A 21,342-nucleotide genomic window follows, 5' to 3' on the forward strand; every position below is an offset into this window, starting at 1 on the left:
TCGGTTTTCGGATTTTTATACCCTTACGTGTGCTGTAAGACCCACATATACCTAGCAAATTTCATGATTATAGGTCAACGGGAAGTACCCTATAGGTTTCTTAACAGACAGACAACGAAGTGATCCTATAAGGGTTCCGTTTTTCCTTTTGAGTTACGGAACCCTGAAAATCATAGGTACTTACTGCTATTATAATAAAAGGGCCTCTAATTTTTAAAATCTAAAATATTAGATTTTTATTCTTTTACGCAACTTATTGATGAAAAATGTAAAAAAAGTATTAGATTGGCTCGTTTTTCTAACAGGTACAAACGGAATACAAGAAATAGGCTACTTGACTCATATCTAATTTCGTCCAATAAATGATTATTTATTATAGTATTTTGCTTAAGACAACGAAATATATCAATAACAATTATTAAAAACGCAGGATGGATATATAAATCCAATTTAAAAAAAAACAATTTTTATTTTTATTTGAAACGCAGAAAACGCTGTCAGCCATGATGTGACGTCATTAAATATGTAAACAAAGAAATGTCATCCCTATGTCACGCGTGGACTAACGTAGTATCCATATATTATATAAAATTTAAAGTCCGTAAAAGTTTGTCAGGACTTTAAATTATCTACTTTTTTTACATTCTCGGATGATACAATAACGATAATTACTATATTTTTCATGTAAACTAGTATAGAAGTCATGTTTATTAAACTTTGGGAGGTTATGCTGTTGTTTACAAATGCATGACGTCAGAGCACAGATAATCTATCGGCCAAACATGGCCGACAGTGTTTTCACCTGTCTAAGAAAAATATATTTTTAAATTAAAGTTTTACGGTTTTTAGGGCGCAAAAAAATATAGTGTTAATTTTTTTGATCTAATCAGACAAATATTAACCATTTAAGACCTACTTAAAAAAAGTGTCAACTAGCCTATTGTGAGTGGACGAGTCAATTAAAAGGTCCTTTATCGAAGGTCTCCATAAAAGCTTAGATAAAGTTATATGACACCGTTACAAGTTGCCCTTTCTAGCATGTTAGACTAAAAATAATCCCATCTACCTGATAATTATGCATTAAGGAGCTATAATATCAGCAAGATTTACCGCTAGGTACAGTTTTATAGCCCTTTTTAGAGACTTACCTTTTATGAGCGTTTGACTAACGGCTGAAATCCATACTTCCATACTAATATTATAAATGCGAAAGTGTGTCTGTCTGTCTGTCTGCCTGTCTGTCCGTCTGTCTGTCTGTCTGTCTGTCTGTCTGCTAGCCTTTCACGGCCCATCCGCTCAACCGATTTTGACAAAGTTTGGTATAGCGATAGCTTGCATCCCGGGGAAGGATATAGGCTACATTTTATCCCGGAAAATCAAGGAGTTCCCACGGGATTTTAAAACAAATAAACACACGCGGACGAAGTCGCGGGCATCATCTAGTAAATAATAATAATGTTCTTTATTTCAGGCAAAAAGTAACCATATTATTACAGAAGTCAATAAAAATTATAAAAAAAAATAACTAAAAAAAAAAAATAACAAAAATAAGTACAATAGTGTATTATTGTACAGTATTTCTATCATTATTATTTTGGATTCGCACTGCGATGCTGCGTCAATCAATACCGGTAGATGGCGACATCCAAGTGCTCACATATCGTCCGGAGAATCTCATTATTAGAGTGGCGTAGTGAGCTCTATAGATCTCCGCCTTAGAAACCAGTAGAGTTGCGGCGATCTGTCGCCTGCTGATGCTGCCTGCAGTCGGCTACGGACTGTTAGCATTATAGCCCGTTGCAGCAACTTACCTTATAAGCTCTTTCAGCTTGGCAGCAGCTTGGAGTGAGGCATAGCCGTACTTAGCGTAGCGGGCTATGTCTTCAGACGGCGCGTTGAACGCTGCCACGTAGCGAGCTGGATCCTTCTCGTCTAACACTAGACCTGGAAACAAGGACACAGAAGATCATCATCATCCGATAGACGTCCACTGCTGGACATAGAGGTCTCTTGTAGGGACTTCCACACGCCACGGTCTTATGCCGCCTGAAGCCAGCGGCTCCCTACGACTCGTCTGATGTCGTCCGTACCTAGTGGGGGTTCTTCCAACACTGTGTCTTCCGGTGCGAAATCGCCATTCCAGCACCTTGGGACCCCAACATCTATCGGTTGTACGAACTATGTGCCCTGTCCATTGCCACTTCAGCTTCGCAACCCGTTGAGCTATGTCGGATACTCTAGTCCTACGGATCTCCTCATAATATGAAGGAGATAAATGACTCTATCTACGTCGTGTTCCTGATTCCTGAGGGTCATGACCTTTCCATTAATCACTACCCATTATTATAAATGCGAAAGTAGTATGTTTGTTTATCGGTTGGGCCTTCAATCAAGTCGCAACAGATTAGCGGATCGATGTAATTTTTTTATAGTGAAAGCCCTGGAGAGTGACATAGGCTACTTTTTCCAGGAAAGTGAAAGAGTTCCCACGGGATTTTTTGAAAACCTAAATTCTTGCGGACGAAGTCGCGGGCTAGTCATAATATGACTAATGGTTTTTGAGGGTGGGCAGATTCTATATTTTTTGGTACCTAGACTATGTAGAACTTCTGTGTATAGACTAGGTATAGACTATAAATGTGAGATATCACATATTTATAATTTACCTATTTGTTTCTATATTCTTTGTTAGAGCGGCCATTTTATCAAAGCCTGAATCATCTTTTTATTATTATTAGATGAGTTTAAAGAATGCAATAAAGCGCTAACCTGAATTTTATTGCTTGTAAAATTATCAGTTTATGCGATGTTAATCTCTGTTATTGTGTATAAATTAACTTTCATACGAAAGCTAGAAAGTAACTCACCCATTGAATATAATTTTGGCTCTAAAACACTATACAGCTCATGCATCTTCATCATTCCATATTCGGCTGCCTCCAGTACATCTTTGCGACTTTCTATAGTAATATTTGTCATTTTATCTTGTACGCCATCATCAAAGTAAAAATAATCATCCCCTTTGTAATCATCATAGTCTTCTTGCAGAGGAATACCTTTCACATCTTCCTCTGCTTGATTTGTATCAGTTATGTTAACTTTCGTTAAGTTTTCTTTATCACAATACTTAACTATGATAGTCGATATGTTTTTCGTTTCAGAAAACGAGTGGTTTTTATTCTGATTCCTTTCAATAATTGTTATACTATGTAAGTCTTTAGTAACAGAAGCATTCAGCATAGGCATTATGTTTTTCAAGACTTCGAAAATGCTAGATTTGTTGACGCTTGTATTATTAGGCTCTATAGTTAGTATTTCTACGTAATTAGGTTTGTCTAGACTTGGTTTTGATGGTTTTTCAATTTCTGGATGAATGATTGGTTTCGTTGGGTTTCCTGATTCGTTTGGATCATCCATTTTATATTTATCATTATTTTTAGGTGTTGTTGGATTTGATACATCTATTTTGTCTTCTAAACCACTTACAATCGTATTAACTTTCTTATCTGTAGTTGTTTTAGTATTATTTTTGTCAGGCACATTTAATATTATGGCTTCATCCAGTTTACTCTCGCTATAAGTCAGGTTAGCTATTCTTTTAATAGATGCAATAATATCGTTCACTAGTTCATCTTGAATTGTTTGACTAATGTTTCTATCAGTATTCAATGAACTATTAGTGGAATTGAATGGATTATCAGTTTTTTTGTCCTTCCAATTTGCTGCACTGGTTTTGTTGCTAATTTTGAAAATGTCTTCAATTATTTTTGTAAACGGGCAGTTGTGTGTTGTATTTTCGACTTTAGGTTCATTTGAAGCTGTTGAATTTCCATCGGTATTATAAATAAGTAGTGTTAGAAGTATATAAATTCCTTTTTCTCTGTAAATAATTAAAAAATAAACTTAATTATTTATTTAAAGAAAATGCTGCAATGTCAAACAATGCCCGCGTGGAATGAATTGAAAAATTGAGTTTTTAAATAAAAAAAACCGACAGGATTCGAACCTGCTAATATTTTTAGTAAAACATGCAGATTTTCAGACAACGTGAGGTCGCGTCTTGTGTGATAATGTTGATAGTGTAACAGACCCCTATACTACGACCCCTATACTATAGATACGAGCAATTCTTGATTGAGATTATTAAAGACAAAGAGCATGGTAGGTTTTGGACTACACAAATTTTTATTTGTCCTTTGGGTATACCGTTTAACTATTAGACTTCCTACAAATAGCTATCACTTGGATAATAACCTGGTCTCAACAATCCATATCCATATTTGATATTATAAAAACAAAAGTGTGCCTGTCTGTCTGTTAGCTTTTCATGACCCATTTTTGACGAAATTTGATAAAGAGACAGATTATTCAGGAAAGGAAAATAGTGGAAAAAGGCTGCTTTTTGTCCTGAAAATCGAAGAATTACCACGGAATTTTTAAAAAACCTAAATCCACGCCGATCACTTATCTCGGAAAATCGAAAAGTTCCCACGGGACTTTAAAATATCAAATGTGACTGAAGTTGACCTACCGAATCTAGTCGTTCATAGAATGTAAACAATAAAATAACTGACCTGAAAACTTCCATTGTGGTAATCCAATGACAACTATAAAGACATTATGACACTAGTTTAATAACGAACTATTTTAATGATCTAATAATGATTATGAGCTCAAAAGTAAATATTATACTTTTCCCCTTCGCAAAATTCAGATGAGCACTGTTGGTAAAAAGTCACTGATCTCGTGTATAAAAAACAGAGGAACTGGTTTTGAATTTCGAACGTAACTGTTCCTGGGTATTTTATAGCGTTCGTTAGTTGCACGTGGTGTTTTATGGTGTAGCGATGCAATTTTTTTTTCGTGTACTTTATCCCTGATACCGCGTGATATGTTGAGGGCAGTCGGGTTGGGACTAGTTACGTAACATGGGAGACAAGAATCAAGAGTACAGTTATGAGACCTCGCTTCGAACGATGATCTCGAGAAGTTGCTTGTTTTGTAGCGAAATGAGCTTTCTTGGCCGCTGGTCACACCGAAGCGAGCGAGTTTACAGGCGCACCTCTCGGGGTGAGATCTATAGAGCGCACTCTGACTTTGCTTAGACTTAAGACATAGTTAAAACGAGACAGAAGTATATCTCTCATATAAATCTGTCTCGTATTAACTCAATCTTAAGTCTGAGCAAAGTCAAAGTGCGCTTTATAGATCTCAGCCTCGGACTTTCTTGAGGCGGTGTGCAGAAGCCGCGAGCCTATTACGACTTCTAATTTGCCTGTCGTGTTAAGAGAGTCTAGTAAAACTTATACAACAACTAGTACATACAATGTCGAATAAACTTTGAATTAGGGGTATTCGACCAAAAATCTTTTCTATTTTATTCTACTTTAATATTTTGCAGACATACATGATCCACCCCATCTAGTGTTCATTTTGTTTATTGATAATTAGAAAAAGCCCCTCTTAAATTGGGACGTATTGTCAAGTAGGTACCTGAAATTAGCACCTTGCAAAGCTCTATCGCCAGTTTATGTTTCACTAGAGGATGCCCGCGACTTCGTCCGCGTAGATTATTATAAATAATTTAAAAAAATTAAGAAATTTGGTACAGAGGTAGCTTACATGAACATCCCGGGGAAGGACATAGACTACTTTTTAAAAGAAAAAGGAAAATTAAAAAGTTCCCACGGGATTTTAAAAACCTAAATCCACGCGGACGAAGTCGAAGGCATCATCTAATGTAAAATAAAAGTTATTTTTAAAAGAAAATGACCGATCGGTGTGAGTGGCCGCCGCCCGCCGAAGGCTCAATCATTAGATATCCATTCTTGGAGCGGACGTAAGCGATTTCGAGCCCCGGTTAAAGACCCGCGCAAACCGCCGCAAAAAACACAATCACAGATTCACAATTACTGTCATTGTGTCATGTTTTTGTGTCATTCCGTGTTTAGATTGAAACTACGGTGTAAGTTGATCGCACATTGCCTCAACAGCCGCAATAGGAACGAAAGCCGCAAGAACAATTTTCACTGCGTAATTTCTTTCTTTCGGTTTTAGGTTTGTTTCCGGTTCTATTTACGGCGAGTATGTAATGTAATGTGCTAAGCTATAAGATGTGATATAAGTCCCGCAAATTGCTAATGCGCATGAACGCCATTTTAGTGATATCACCACTAGACTGAAGTTTCGTGCTGATGGTATATTTTTATTTCGGTTGACGTCAAAATGACATCATTTCGATGTTAATGAGACATGGTTCCAGTGCAATAGCAATTTGCGGGACGTATAGCCAACTAAGCTGTGATAGCCTAGTGGGTAGGATGTCCGCCTCCTAATCGGAGGTCGGGGGATCGATCCCGGGCATGCTCCTCTGACTTTTCGGAGTTTTGTGCATTCTTAGTAATTGAATATCACTTGCTTTAACGGCGAAGGAAAATATCGTGAGGAAACCTGCATGCCTGAGAGTTCTCCATAATGTTTTCAAAGGTGTGTGAGGTCTGCTAAAACTCTTCTCACTCTGAGAGGAGACCCGTGCCACACTAGTAGATATATAGACCAGAGGGGAAGCTTCATACTAGCGCGGGCTCGCTGTAGGTTCACTCACTCACGCGCAGCTCACGCACACCACGACGTGTCACGGACGCTCCGTCTGCCGCCGTTTGCCATCGAACTGGGCGCAAACGGAGAGTCCGTGACACGTCGTGGTGTGCGTGAGCTAGTGTGAAGCTTCCCCTCTGGTCTATAATATCTACTCGTGTGCCCGTGCTCTGTAGTGAGCAGGCAATGGGTCGATCATGATGATGATGTAATGTGCAAACAACATTACTCAATATAGAGATCTGTAATAAATGAATTACAGGTAGGTATGATGTATCAAGATAACTTCTTGAGATAGATCTCATAAAGCTCTTCAAAGTTCAAGATCTAACACATTTTAAATGTTGCTTTGATTGAATAAATCATGAGATAAGTAAGTATAAATTTGAAAAAAAATTGTTATTGCGCTGGAACCATGTCTCATTAACATTGAAATGACGTCATTTTGACGTCAGCCGAAATAAAAATATACCATCAGCTTAATCACTAGGCTATCACGGTTTTTTTACCTTTTGAGAAAAAGTAGGTAAATTAAATGTTTTGTGTTCATAAAGTTCAATATTTATCCACAAAGACCCCTGTCACCTCCTGCGGAGTGTGGATACGCGACATACAGTTTAGTTAACTATATAACTGGCCACTAACTGTAATTAAATAACAGTTACACTTATAAGAAAGATACGTTGCAATGAAAGGTTTCTATCGATTTTATATCATTAAACTAGACCCGGGCGGCTTTGCTCGGGTGTTTAATTCGTCAAGAAAACCTATAGGTTTTACATAAAGGTTCCGTATTTCCTTTTGAGGTACGGAACCCTAAAAAAGAATGAGGTAGGTAGGTAAGTCTAAGTCGGTACCTAGGGGTATCACCTACCTATTCCTCGTTCATATATGAAGACATCGCAATCGATCTCCTTAGCAAGTAGAATGCTGACCTCTTAAAATATCGTCGGTTTAACTATCATGGCAGTCCCAAGGCCCATTGCGATTTGTACGTGACGACCATAGCCTGATTCAAAGTGACGAATTAAACATGCCACCTACCTACCAGTGCAGCTACTAGCACACTAGTGCAGGCGTTACCAATGACCTCCATTTGGGGTCCGTTTTTAAAATAATATGACCGTCACGGTCCATTTCTACTTTTTTTATATAAGATTCTAAGCCAACAAACCGCCCTCCTCTATGGCCCACGTCTTTACTTAGCCGAAACTCAAAATTAACTTAAATATATAAATAAAAACCAGCCAAGTGCGTGGCGGGCCACGTGCAGTGTAGGGTTCCGTAGTCACAATTAACCTCGAAAAACAGATATAAGTAACTCCTCTACTTAGCCATGATAGTTTTCCTTTTTATACTACTGCTGTGAATTTTTTCACGTTCCTATATACTACCTTTTGACATATAGGGAAGGGGTGGGGGGGGGGGGGGGGGGGGGACACACTTGACTCTAACAAAAATTAGCACATCATATTTTACAAACGGATCTAGAAATCGAAAAATGATGTTCCCAAACCCACAGTATTTTTAAAAGACCTATTCAACGATACCCCACACTATCGGGTAGACGAGAAAAAAAATTCATCCCCACTTTACATGTAGGGGAGCTACCCTTAAAAAAATATTTATCACAATTTCATTTCACCACTTTGTCGGCGTGATTAATATATTTTATACCCATGCCAAATTTCAGATTTCTAGCACTAATAGTCTCTGAGATTAACCGAGGGCGGACGGACGGACAGACGGACGGACGGACATGGCGAAACTATAAGGGTTCCTTGGTTACTGCGGAACCCTAAAAATCATAAAATATCAATGTAGAATAAGAGATGTGATAAAAAATATTATTTTTTCGTTTGGAATTGCTGAAGTCTGTTCAATGTTGAAAAGAAATGGTCGTAATCGATATCCCCCACCGGGTGAGCGCAAGGGCTATGCGGCTGTGCGGGTTTGCGGCTGTGCGGGTGTGCGGCTGTGCGGGTGTGCGGCTGTGCGGGTGTGCGACTGTGCGGGTGTGCGGTTGTGCGGGTGTGCGGGTGTGCGGGTGTGCGGGTCGTCCCCAACCTGATTGCCATCTCGACTTGTCACGTACTATATCTATTTGTTTCATGAACGAATGAAATAAGGTAAAATTTTCGAATGGTAGGACTCAAATAAGTCTAAGCTATACATACCTAGGTCTAGGTCTAGGTATTACTAACTGTAATGAAAAGTGTAAAAAATAGATGTAAGTAAGTAGTTCTTGTAAAAATAAATAAAAAAATAAACTTATAAAATTATTTATTAAATTTTATTTCATAAAATATTCGAGTATTTCAACTAAATCTAAAAATTAATACAAAAAAATATATTTTTTATGAATAATATAACTCTGTCTTCCGAGATCACACCTTAGCTTCCATCATTTCTTCTTATCACAATTACAATCTGAAAAATAAAATAAAAAAAATGTTAACGAAATCTATCTATTAAATAATAGTTATAGGAAAACCCCTTTTATCTATGGGAAAAACCTTATAAAGAGCCGTGTTAGCCCAGTGGTTAGATGTCTGCCTCCTATTCAGAAGGTCGGGGGTTCAATCCCGGGCACGTACCTTTAACATTTCGGTGTTAATGTAAGTTTTAACCCATTCAAAATATATCAAAACCACAAAACATCGTAAGGAAACCTGCTGCCAGAGAGCAGAGAGCAGCAATAGAGCCTCGATAGCTCGACGGTTAAAGGAGCGGACTGAAATCCGAAACGTCACCGGTTCAAACCCCACCCGTTACACTGTTGTCGTACTTACTCCTAGCACACAAGCTTTACGCTTAGTTGGAGGGGAAAGGATAAACATGGCTAATATTCTTTAGAAAAAAAAGAAAGTTCTCCATAATGTTGAGAACATTATGGAGAAGGTGTGTGAATTTTGCCAATCCGCATTGGCCAGCGTGACGGACTATGGCCTAAGCCCTTCTCATTCTGATGTATATAATCCTACTCTATGCTTGAAACTGAAACTTTTATTGAAATCACCCTCTTGAGTCAAATGGCAGAAGTATAATACATTATGATAGCGCCATCTAGTAAAATACTTTTGTACTTGTATGCAACACTAGCAAAAAATACCAAAACACTTTATAAAAAGTGACATTGCCATCTAGCGAGAAGGTTCATAACTACGTAGTATCGTACTTGCGAGTAACGCCATCTATTTCATTACGGTGGAATTTCTAAGTGAACGTATGTTTGTCACCTGTCACAAGAGGTCGCTAGTGCGTCCGCCGCTCGTCCCGCCCGGTCTTCTGCTGCTTGAGGTCATTGATCGCGGTGACGCTGCCGAATAACACTTTCGCTGTCACTTGCTGCAAAATAACATACGCGTGGTTAGATCGATGTAACTATGTATGAAAACATATTACATATATAACTACTATCATTATAATGTGGACATGTACATTGTACAGTATGTGGATGATGATGATGATGATGATGACGGTCCGAGTAATTTTCGCAGAGGCGTGGAATCTAGGGTTGCATCAGATAATTATTCTGGGTTAGATTTCAGTTACGAAATTATAAATTTCTTCGAGATTTTCTATAATCTCGTAGTATTATCTTCTTTGTCCTAAAATGTTCTCGAGTCGAATCTGTAATCACAGATGGTTATCATCACAACCACCCTACTAGAAAAGCGAAAGCAGCAAAATGATACTGCACCGTCGCTAAAAGTTCTCTGACAGGTCAATCTGTCAATCTAGTGCTATTCAATCCGCAGGGAGCCTTAGTAGATATTGCATTTGACGATTCAAAAGTGCTTGTTAAAGTTTACGAGAGTAAAAATATTTATTCTATTTTAAGAGAGGAATAGCAATACATTTAGACCTGTTATGTTAGTTAGGAGATTACAGCAGATTAGTTCGTAACAGTTAAAAATACAGGTAGATACTGCAGTAAATTAAAAATGTTCAAAGAAAATAAAAAGAAAACTTTCGTTTAAGCATAAAAGATTTCAGACTTGTTCACTTTCGTTCCGACTGCCAGTTACGACATAATATCTGAAATACCTGCCTAGAACCCGAAGCATCTAACGAGGCCCAATTAGAAAATAGAAAAAAGCTGAAAGCCAGTTTTCGCGGCGTGACAATTTTATATGTTTGAAGAGAAAACTCGAATTGCCCGCATTTTTCAGCAGCAGTTGGAAAATAGGTCAGAAAACGGCAATTTAGTTGAGAAAGCAAAAAACTTTTTGGCTGTGCTCTTTTTAAAAATGCTTGCATGTGTGTCGGGCGACCATGATGATTGTTTTTCAAAGAATAATAACTACTAGCTTGTGATTACATAAATTTAAAACCTCTATTTTACCCCCTTAGGCGTTTAATTAAAAAAAACCTTTCTCAGAGGATGTCTACGTCATAATAGAAATCTGCATGCCAAACAGCCCGATCCGTGATATGATATCCCGAACCATTAATCAGCAAGTTCAAGAATAGATGTGGACTGACGATATATGAAGAGGGTGGTAGAAATTGGCTTGGTAAGGAAGGCTGAGGACCGGGTATGGTAGCGCTCATTTAGTAGTTGCGGAACCACTGAGCCAAAAATTTTGAAAACAGGCTGAAAGTAGGATGATGAACCATGTCAACATGACTAATATGTATTCCTTTTTTCTCTCCAACTAAGTGCGCTTGACTAACTAAGGGCACATAGTTCGTACAACCGATAGGATAGACGTTGGGGTCCCAAGGTGCTGGAATGGCGACCTCGCACCGGAAGACGCAGCGTTGGAAGACCCCCCACTAGGTGGACGGACGACATGAGAGGAGTCGCAGGGAGTCGCTGGATTTAGGCGGCGCAAGACCGTGGCGTGTGGAAGTCCCTACAAGAGACCTATGTCCAGCAGTGGACGTCTATTGACGGACGGACGGACGACGGTTGATGATTGTGGTAGGAGTAGGAACAACAATAGTGCAATGTGTTAGGACTTGGGATCGAACCCACTACCTTTAGGATTCCAGTCCTCCTTTGACCGTCGAGCTTTATAGGTTTAGTACCTTTTATTCCGTAACCGCACGTAGGATAAATGGTACGTATTTTTATTTACGGGGATTTTCTATTTTTCCATCAAAAAATTCTGTATTCAAATAGGCTTTTGGAAATATCAAAGGCATGTCCTTTGACATAAATCCTTTGTGGGATTTTAGCGGCTTTGGTATAATATTTTTACAATAAAACCTCAAAATGAAAATAAATTCGACGCGAACGGGTCAGTTGAGGAATTTGGTTTTGGTATAATACGAGTATTTATCAGGCCGACAGTGAAACTGAAACCGGGAATCTATTAAAATTAGACGCTTTATCTAATATCGTGTAAGCTTTCATTATCTTCATTAACAACCGATAGACGTCCACTGCTGTATATAGGTCTCTTTGTAGGGACTTTCACACGCCACAGTCTCGCACCGCCTGAATCCAGCGGCTCCCTACGACTTTGATGTCATCTGTCAACCCAGTGGGGGGTCTTCCAACGCTGTGATTTCCGGTCCGAGATCGCCATTTTAGCACTAAGACCCCAACGTCTATGGGTTTTTAGAACTATGGGTCCCGCCCATTGCCATTTCAACTTTACAACTCGTTGAGCTATGTCGGTTACTCTGGTTCTTCTAATGATCTCCCCTTTCTGTCACTCATACCTCTATGACGTTTTGTCGGTCTCAACGACAGAGACAATGCTCTAAAAATCTGCTATCTCCTTCTAAAGGTCGATGTACATTACTTTCTGCCGCGTACTGTACTATAAGTTACTAATCCATTTTTTTCTACATTTTGTTGATATTCTTTCCCATAAATGCTGGTCAACCTACAGTTAGGGAATAAAAAAAGAATTATATTGGTCTCTTTCCACCTTGGCTCCCGTTCAAAGCAGCGAGGGCTGCGGTCATTAGGGTACTCCGAGCCTCCTCCGTGCAGTAAACCTCACTAATAACCGAGCACCTAACTAATTCTGTTACCTACGTTCTTACTTCGTTTTTTCTCTTGGCTAAATGATGATTGTGGTTCTCACGCCAAACTTTTATTTCACTATGAATGAGGGTAGGTAATGTTTTTGTTGCTTTACTGAGGTTAAAATATATTAGTGCAAAAAAAATTACGAGACATTTTACCGCGATTAATAGCGTCATCTGGTGACAGAACATCAGGCTCGCTGGATCGAACCCCCAACCCTCTGAATAGGAGGCTGACCTGAGACGTCTTAACCATTAGGCTATCACCACTATACAGGATGTAACCAGAATGCTAGCAAAAACTTAGCGTTATTGTTATACTACCTAAACACAATCCAATACCAATAACCATTTGCCTCATTTTGTATTTTTAGTGATTTAGTATTTTTCAAACCCGCAATGTATAGCGTGTAAAACTCGGGTTCAGCAGGGACGCGGCATTGACTCCGAGTGGCCCACTTATGCAACGTTCGTTGACCTCTAGCGTCAGTCAGATGTTTTATTTCCAATATATCGTAAACTTTTACAAAATTACAGGTTTTTTTTCGCGTTTTTTTGTGGTATCATATCAGTAATCATTAGTACTATCACCTGTCTTCGTGTTTGCCAGCGTACTGGTTACACCCGGTATGTTTGCCAGCGTTCTGGTTACACCCGGTATGTTTGCCAGCGTTCTGGTTACACCCGGTATGTTTGCCAGCGTTCTGGTTACACCCGGTATGTTTGCCAGCGTTCTGGTTACACCCAGTATGTTTGCCAGCGTTCTGGTTACACCCGGTATGTTTGCCAGCGTTCTGGTTACACCCGGTATGTTGCCAGCGTTCTGGTTACACCCGGTATGTTTGCCAGCGTTCTGGTTACACCCGGTATGTTTGCCAGCGTTCTGGTTACACCCGGTATGTTTGCCAGCGTTCTGGTTACACCCGGTATGTTTGCCAGCGTTCTGGTTACACCCGGTATGTTTGCCAGCGTTCTGGTTACACCCGGTATGTTTGCCAGCGTTCTGGTTACACCCGGTATGTTTGCCAGCGTTCTGGTTACACCCAGTATGTTTGCCAGCGTTCTGGTTACACCCGGTATGTTTGCCAGCGTACTGGTTACACCCGGTATGTTTGCCAGCGTTCTGGTTACACCCGGTATGTTTGCCAGCGTTCTGGTTACACCCGGTATGTTTGCCAGCGTTCTGGTTACACCTGATATGTTTGCCAGCGTTCTGGTTACACCCAGTATGTTTGCCAGCGTTCTGGTTACACCCGGTATGTTTGCCAGCGTACTGGTTACACCCGGTATGTTTGCCAGCGTTCTGGTTACACCCGGTATGTTTGCCAGCGTTCTGGTTACACCCGGTATGTTTGCCAGCGTTCTGGTTACACCCGGTATGTTTGCCAGCGTACTGGTTACACCCGGTATGTTTGCCAGCGTTCTGGTTACACCCGGTATGTTTACCAGCGTTCTGGTTACACCCGGTATGTTTGCCAGCGTTCTGGTTACACCCGGTATGTTTGCCAGCGTTCTGGTTACACCCGGTATTTTGCAAATAAGAGAGTGGAATCCCATTCAAATAAGTCCAAATTGGCATCATAATGAAATGGTCAAAAGAATTCGGAAACTGGTGTAAATTGGATCGAGAAGGCATCATTAAGATCGAGAGCGGCCATCTTGTCGTTTATGGAAGCGGAGAAAGGCTTTTGATTACCCTTGATTGTGATGCTTGTACAAATATATAAAACGAAAGGACTGACTGACTGATCTAGCAACGCACAGCTGAAACTACTGGACGGATCGGGCTGGAGTTTGGCATGCAGATAGCTATTATGACGTAGAAATCCGCTAAGAAAGGATTTTTGAAAATTCAACCCCTAAGGGGGTAAACTATTTTACCCCCTTAGGGGTTGAATTTTCAAAAATCCTTTCTTAGCCCTAGACAAATTTCGAACCCCTATGGGTTCGAAATTTGTATAGTCCACGCGGACGAAGTCGCGGGCATAAGCTAGTGGCATATAATGCAATGTGTATCATGTTTTCTCTGTGAAGTATTTCAAAAGTAAATAAAATGATGCTGGGAAATAACAGATGGTTGGGAGTGAGTAAGCTAAAGGGTCTAACCATGTTTTTAAGTTTTTATCTTTAGACCTGGAAATACTAAGGGTCAACTCACACTGGCGCGGAGTCGAAGCGACGCGACGGGTCATGTTTTTCCGCCTCCAGCATATTCATTTCTATTGTTCTATACTTTAAGTATAAATGTGTGCTATGTAAATATTAAAGCGCGCGTTGACGCGCGCATTCGCGCTTCGACACGCGGCTGGAGTCGAGTGGATTCGCGAGTCGCCGCGACTACTCGGGCGCAGTGACGCGTCAGACCACATAAGGAAAATATACGACGATTTAGTACAGAAATGAAAACATGACGCGTCGCGTCGCTTCTACTCTGCGCCAGTGGGAGTTGACTCTAACTCTAACGAACTAGGTATATACTTTAGATTATTATTTAAGCACAGCTGAAACTGCTGGTTCTAGAAAATTGAGATTTAGTATTTAGGTTCTTTCTACAGCTACGTCCAGACGCTCACCAAGAAAGGATTTTTAGATTTTTAGGATTCTGCCTTAAGTCTGATAATTTATTTACATAGAATAAACAAGCAGGCAACATGAAGAAGACTTACCCGCTAACTAGTCTGGAGTTAATCTATAAAAATCAATTTTTTAGCCATGGGAGAGGGTGTTGTTGTTGGCGTCACGTGTTTCCTCCACCGTGAATCTGACCTTGAACTTCTGCAGCAGCAGAGTGGGAAGAGGAAAGTCTACCTGATAGTTGGTAGTCCCGCTGGGCGGGATGTAGCCCCGCCCACCGTAGCCCGGCGTCGCGGTGTCATAGTACAGCGTTTTGTTGTTGGCGTCACGTGTTCTCGCCGTCGATGTGACATGTAAATACGGAATTGTTCAGAATTTGAAGAGGAAGGCTACCTGATAGTTGCCGCTGCTCTTGACGCTGGGCGGCGTGTAGCCCCGCCCGCCGTAGCCCGGCGTCGCGGCGCCATGGTACAGCGTGTTGTTGTTGGCGTCACGTGTTGTTGCCGCCGTGTATGTGGTCTTACAGTTCTGTGACATGGTGATCTGGAATTGAGAATTATCCACAATTTAATGAAGTCGGAAACTTCATACGATCGCGTCATCTACGGCAAGCTAGCTACCTATACCACACGAGTAGATCTACTCGTGTGCCTATACTATGACAACAGACGAATTAAAATACTTATGTAGAACTAGAGGATGCCCGCGACATCGTCCGCGTGGATTTAGGTTTTTAAAAATCCCGTGGGAACTTTCCGGGATAAAAAGTTTTCTATGTCAATTTCCGGGATGTAAGCTACCTCTGTACCAAATTTCATATAAATCGGTAAAACGGATGGGCTTTTAAGAATCCCGTGGGAACTCCTTAATTTTCTGGGATAAAAGTAGCCTGTAAGCTAACTCAGTACCATAAAAATCGGTTGTACGTAGGTACATCATCTTGAACCGTGAAAAGCTAGCAGACAGACAGACAGACACACTTTCGCATTTATAATATTAGTATGGATCTACGAAAGTATTTTGACGATTTAGGAAAATTCTCCCATTCGGGTGTAATCGGGTAATAAACAAGAGGTTTCCTTAAAAATTAAAACATCAAACATTCTTTGTTAATTCCTATTTTTTTCTAATAAAAAGCCTCGTTGTAAATGATCATTCGCGACGGATACACCAGTTTGGAGCGAAAGGCCTTTAATCAAAGGCTTTTAATGAAAAGTCTGTTTTGCATTTTCGGAATCAAGTTGCGCCCAACTCGAGCGTACGCATAGGGCTGACGCTTTTGTTTTGAAACAATAAGTAACAATTCCTAAAGGGACTCCTTTTAATAATATATTTTAGTTATAATATTATATTTTTATAAGTAATTATATAGACACTAGCTGATGCCCGCGACTTCGTACGCGTGGATTTAGGTTTTTGAAAATCCTTTGGGAACTCTTTGATTTTCCGGGATAAAAAGTAGCCTATGTCACTCTCCAGCCCCCCGATTGTGTAAGAATAACCATTTCATCGCTATCGCAATCGTCAAGAAATTCTGCCCTTTGATTGGTTGATTCGCTGTTTACATTTTTTCACAACCAATCAAAGGGCAGAATTTTGTTGACGATTGCGATAGCCATGAATTGAATGAAATGGTTATTCTTACACAATTGGGGGACAGGTCTTAAACTATACCCATGCAAAAATCACGTCGATCCGTTGCTCCGTTGTGACGTGATTGAAGGACAAACCAACAAACAAACACACTTTCGCATTTATAACAGGGGTAGCGAAATATTACTAGCTTTGATGGTAAGGAAAACATTGTGAGGAACCTGCGAGCCTGGAAGATCTCCATAATGTTTTCAAAAATGTGCGAAGTCTACCAAGACAAGACCTTATTGCCTCCTAGTAGACATAGTTCTGTTTCAATGTAAAATACTTTTTTCCAAGAAACCGCCAAATTGCTTCATCTTTCTCACACCACCGAACGCTTGCTTAGTTAGAAAGAGAGGAAGCGAACCTCATCTCGGTTTGTTCATGGCAAACAATTGCTCGGTTTGAATTGGTTTTTAATTCAATTTTAATTTAATTTAATTTTAATTTATTTTATTTTGTAGAGACAAACAGGAGGTTTTGGGATAATTCAAATATTTCAAATCCCAAAATCACCCAACGTGCCTAAAGACGTTTTCACTGCAAAAACACGTCAAATGTTTGTGACATCACATTTACAAGCTCCCATATTTAGCGCGCTTTTTGACAAAGTGGTAAAGTGAGCTGCTGATTCGATTAGTTGGCAACATCCCTATTGTATAAGTCCCGCAAATTGCTAATGAGCGTGGCCGCCATTTTCGTGACGTCAGCACTAGACGGAAGTTTCGAGCTGATGGTATATTTTTATTTAAATATACGTAAATTTACGTCATTTCGATGTTAATGAGACATGGTTCCAGCACAATAGCAACTTTATATACTTAGTATCCTTTTTTCACGCAACCTATGGAGGCAACCCTAGCGTAGCGTAGGTAGACAAACTACAAAAGCATCATCGAATTGCAAATTTTGATAGTTGCGCTAGACAAACGCAGAGCCTCTCGAATTACAATTAAACTTTCAGTGATTCCCATCTAAACTATATGTCTATATATAAAACTCGCTTATGCTCGCGACTTCATCCGCGTGGACTACACAAATTTCAAACCCCTATTTCACCCCCTCAGAGGTTGAATTTTCAAAAATCCTTTTTTAGCGTATGCCTACGTCATAACAGCTATCTGTATGCCAAATTTCAGCCTGGACCTGTCGCGTACTATAGGTAGCTAGCAGTTATCAAGTAGTCTTCACAAAACATGGCAGACAATTAAAAAAACTGGTCCTGTCCGAAACTGTAGCAATTGGGAGCGGGTACAGTTATTACGGTTAATGTAACTTGAGATGTGCAATAGTCACATGGTACAAGCTATAAGAGGTAGCGGGCTTACGCTGAGTTGTTCGAAACAAATACAAAAACTCAAGTGGAGATTAAACTAATCAAATCACAATTTCACCCTCACCTGGGTGCAGGCACTTCGACCGTCCGTTGTGCCAGATCCTTTTTTCCACGCACATGCAAACTGTGGAATCAACTCCCTTCGGCGGTGTTCCCATTAGATTACAACAGGGGGTTATTAAATGGGGTTTTAAAAAACAAAAACAAAAAACAAGAATACTATGGGATCTCATGATTGAATAAGTTTAATCAACACTTAATTTTTTTAATTTCATTCAAAGAATAGCTTAGCGTTCGAATAATAAGCTATAAAAAATAAATAACTGTCCCTGTCCAAAACTGAAGTAATCAGGAGAGGGGTACAGTTTATTGATTTATTAATTTACTAAACAATATCCTCAGTATGCTTACAGCAACACCTAATCGCATACAAATATACATACATGTGCGATTAGTCACATGGTCGATTTATACGAGGTAGCGGGCTAAGAATAAAAAGACCTACCTAATAAAAAACTTGACTTGTCCGAAACTGTAGCACAGTAGTAGGTACAGTTATTACGGTTAGTGTAACTTGAGACGTGCAATTAGTCACTTGGCACAAGGTATAAGAACTAGCGGGCTCAGAATAAAAGGCTAATATAAAACTGGTCCTGTCCGAAACTGTAGCACATTGCGAGCAGGTGCAGTTATTAGTTATTAAATTTAACGTAACACAAGAAGTGCAATTAGGCGTATGGTACAAGTTATGAGAGATAGCGGGCTTAGCGTAAAAATAAGTCAGACTGGACCAATTTTTAGTCACTTATTTTATACTACCTTAATATACGGTATAGGTACAGTTATTATTTATTAACAGCTAACGTAGCATACGACGTGCAATTAAGCATGTAGTACAAGTTATAAGAGATAGCGAGCTAAGAATAAAAAGAAGTATTAAAAATGGGCCGGCCAAAATTGTAGCAAACTGGGAGCAGGTACTGTTACTAGTTATTATAGTTAACATCGCACACGATGGGAAATTAATGTACATCGGCCTTTAGAAGGACATTTCGGCTTTGTAGAACGTAGTCTCTGTCACTCATACCTATATGACATTTTGTCGGTCTCAACGATTGAGACAGTGCTCTAAAAATCTGCTATCTCCTTCTAAAGGTCGATGTACATTACTTTTGGCCGCGTACTGTACAAGTTATAAGAGGTAGCGGGCTAAGAATAAAAATAAGTGATCAAAAAACCGGACCCATCAAAAACTGTAGCACATTTGTAACGGGTACAGTTATTACAGATAACGTAACTTGAGATGTGCAAGTTATCACATGGTACAAGTTATAAGAGGTAGCGGGGAAAAAACTGACCCTGTTGCGTTCTGAACTTTTGTAACGTTTATTATTAGCTGTTATTACTTGTTATACAAGGATGTTAATAAGAGTTATTTCTTAAATAATACACACGCACGCTGATTTGACTGGCGCTCCCTTGAGCTGTCACACTCAGGGTTGTCACACTCAGGGTTGTCACGTCAGGTCACGCGATGTCCTTACTTTTCTCACAAACCACATAGCTTTTCCCGCAACTTCTGTGTGATCTAAATATATAAAAGAAAAAGCGGACTGACTGACTAATCTAGCAACGCATAGCTCAAACTACTGGACCGATCGAGCTGAAATTTGGCATGCAATCAGCTATTATGACGTAGCGTAGACATCTGCTAAGGATTTTTGAAAATTCAACCCCTAAAGAAGTAAATAGGGGTTGAAATATGCCCCGAGTCGCGTGATTCATTTCAGCTGTCATCCCCCTCCCCCTCCCACCCCTCTCAGCCAACCTCACAACGGGCTGTGCGGACCGCGGCGCCAATAGCCTCATCCAGGAAACCAAGCTACATACTTATAATTATGCTAGCAGAGATTATGTAAAACTAACCTAGATAATCTAAATTATGTCTAGTCAAGACCCAGTGTATTAGTGCTGTATATTTTAATGCCTATTATCATATCGAATGACTGATAAGGCTGCAAGGACACGACGATTTGCATATTATATGAGCAAAAACAAGGTAAAGTTTATTATTATTATTATTTAATATTATTAAAGTCTGACTGTATAGAAATTATTAACTAGGTATATACAATACCTACATTTTTTTAATTAACATGTTCAGTGAATCAAACTTTATCTTCAAACTTCTCGCTCGCTTCGCTCGAGTGGAATTTTAAAAATCGGTGACGGGGCGAAATTTAGAAAAATCCGAAACACGTATTACCAAAAGCTTGAAAACCAATTTTTACTAGCATAATTTCAAAAATTGACAGAATTTCATACAAACTTTCATACACTCTACCATAGGTACTGAATTTCAGTTGAAAAATCAGTCCAAGAGGCCCCTTAAAAATCGGTGATGATATTTTCATCCCACCCCTCTCAGCCAACCTCACAACGGGCTGTGCGGACCGCGGCGCCAATAGCCTCATCCAGGAAACCAAGCTACATACTTATAATTATGTTAGCAGAGATTATGTAAAACTAACCTAGATAATCTAAATTATGTCTAGTCTAGACCCAGTGTATTAGTGCTGTATATTTTAATGCCTATTATCATATTATCGAATGACTGATAAGGCTGCAGGACACGACGATTTGCATATTATATGAGCAAAAACAAGGTAAAGTTTATTATTATTATTATTTATTATTATTAAAGTCTGACTGTATAGAAATTATCAACTAGGTATATACAATACCTACATTTTTTTAATTAACATGTTCAGTGAATCAAACTTTATCTTCAAACTTCTCGCTCGCTTCGCTCGAGTGGAATTTTAAAAATCGGTGACGGGGCGAAATTTAAAAAAATCCGAAACACGTATTACCAAAAGCTTGAAAACCAATTTTTACTAGCATAATTTAAAAAATTGACAGAATTTCATACAAACTTTCATACACTCTAGCATAGGTACTGAATTTCAGTTGAAAAATCAGTCCAAGAGGCCCCTTAAAAATCGGTGATGAAAATAATGAAAAATTTATATGGGAAAAATTATTAAAGTTTATTTCATTTGCCATTTCTATAAAGTCAGATCTTATTTTCTAAGTTGGTACATTTTGTAGGTATTCTTTAAATACAGGGTGTAGCCAAAACGCAAAAACGAAGACAGGTAGTACCTACTGATGATTACTAATATGATAGGTACCATACAAAAAGCGAAAAA

At 39.4% G+C, this 21,342-nt stretch overlaps 1 protein-coding gene across 2 annotated transcripts in view; it reads right to left on the reverse strand.

Annotated features, from left to right (window-relative positions):
- Nucleotides 1-8,866: 8,866 nt before the first annotated feature.
- Nucleotides 8,867-21,342, reverse strand: part of LOC117987731 (uncharacterized) — a 54,109-nt gene continuing 41,633 nt past the window's right edge. For both annotated transcript variants that reach the window (XM_069502810.1, XM_069502811.1), the window contains exons 2-4: nt 15,553-15,702; nt 9,837-9,945; nt 8,867-9,027 (exon numbers count right to left, since the gene is read on the reverse strand). In XM_069502810.1, coding sequence (XP_069358911.1) covers nt 9,853-9,945; nt 15,553-15,696 — 237 coding nt within the window. In that variant the 5' untranslated portion in view covers nt 15,697-15,702 and the 3' untranslated portion in view covers nt 8,867-9,027; nt 9,837-9,852. The remainder of the gene's footprint in view (nt 9,028-9,836; nt 9,946-15,552; nt 15,703-21,342) is intronic.

The sequence above is a fragment of the Maniola hyperantus genome, chromosome 13 (genome assembly GCF_902806685.2).
Source record: "Maniola hyperantus chromosome 13, iAphHyp1.2, whole genome shotgun sequence".
Taxonomy (NCBI): Eukaryota; Metazoa; Arthropoda; class Insecta; order Lepidoptera; family Nymphalidae; genus Maniola; species Maniola hyperantus.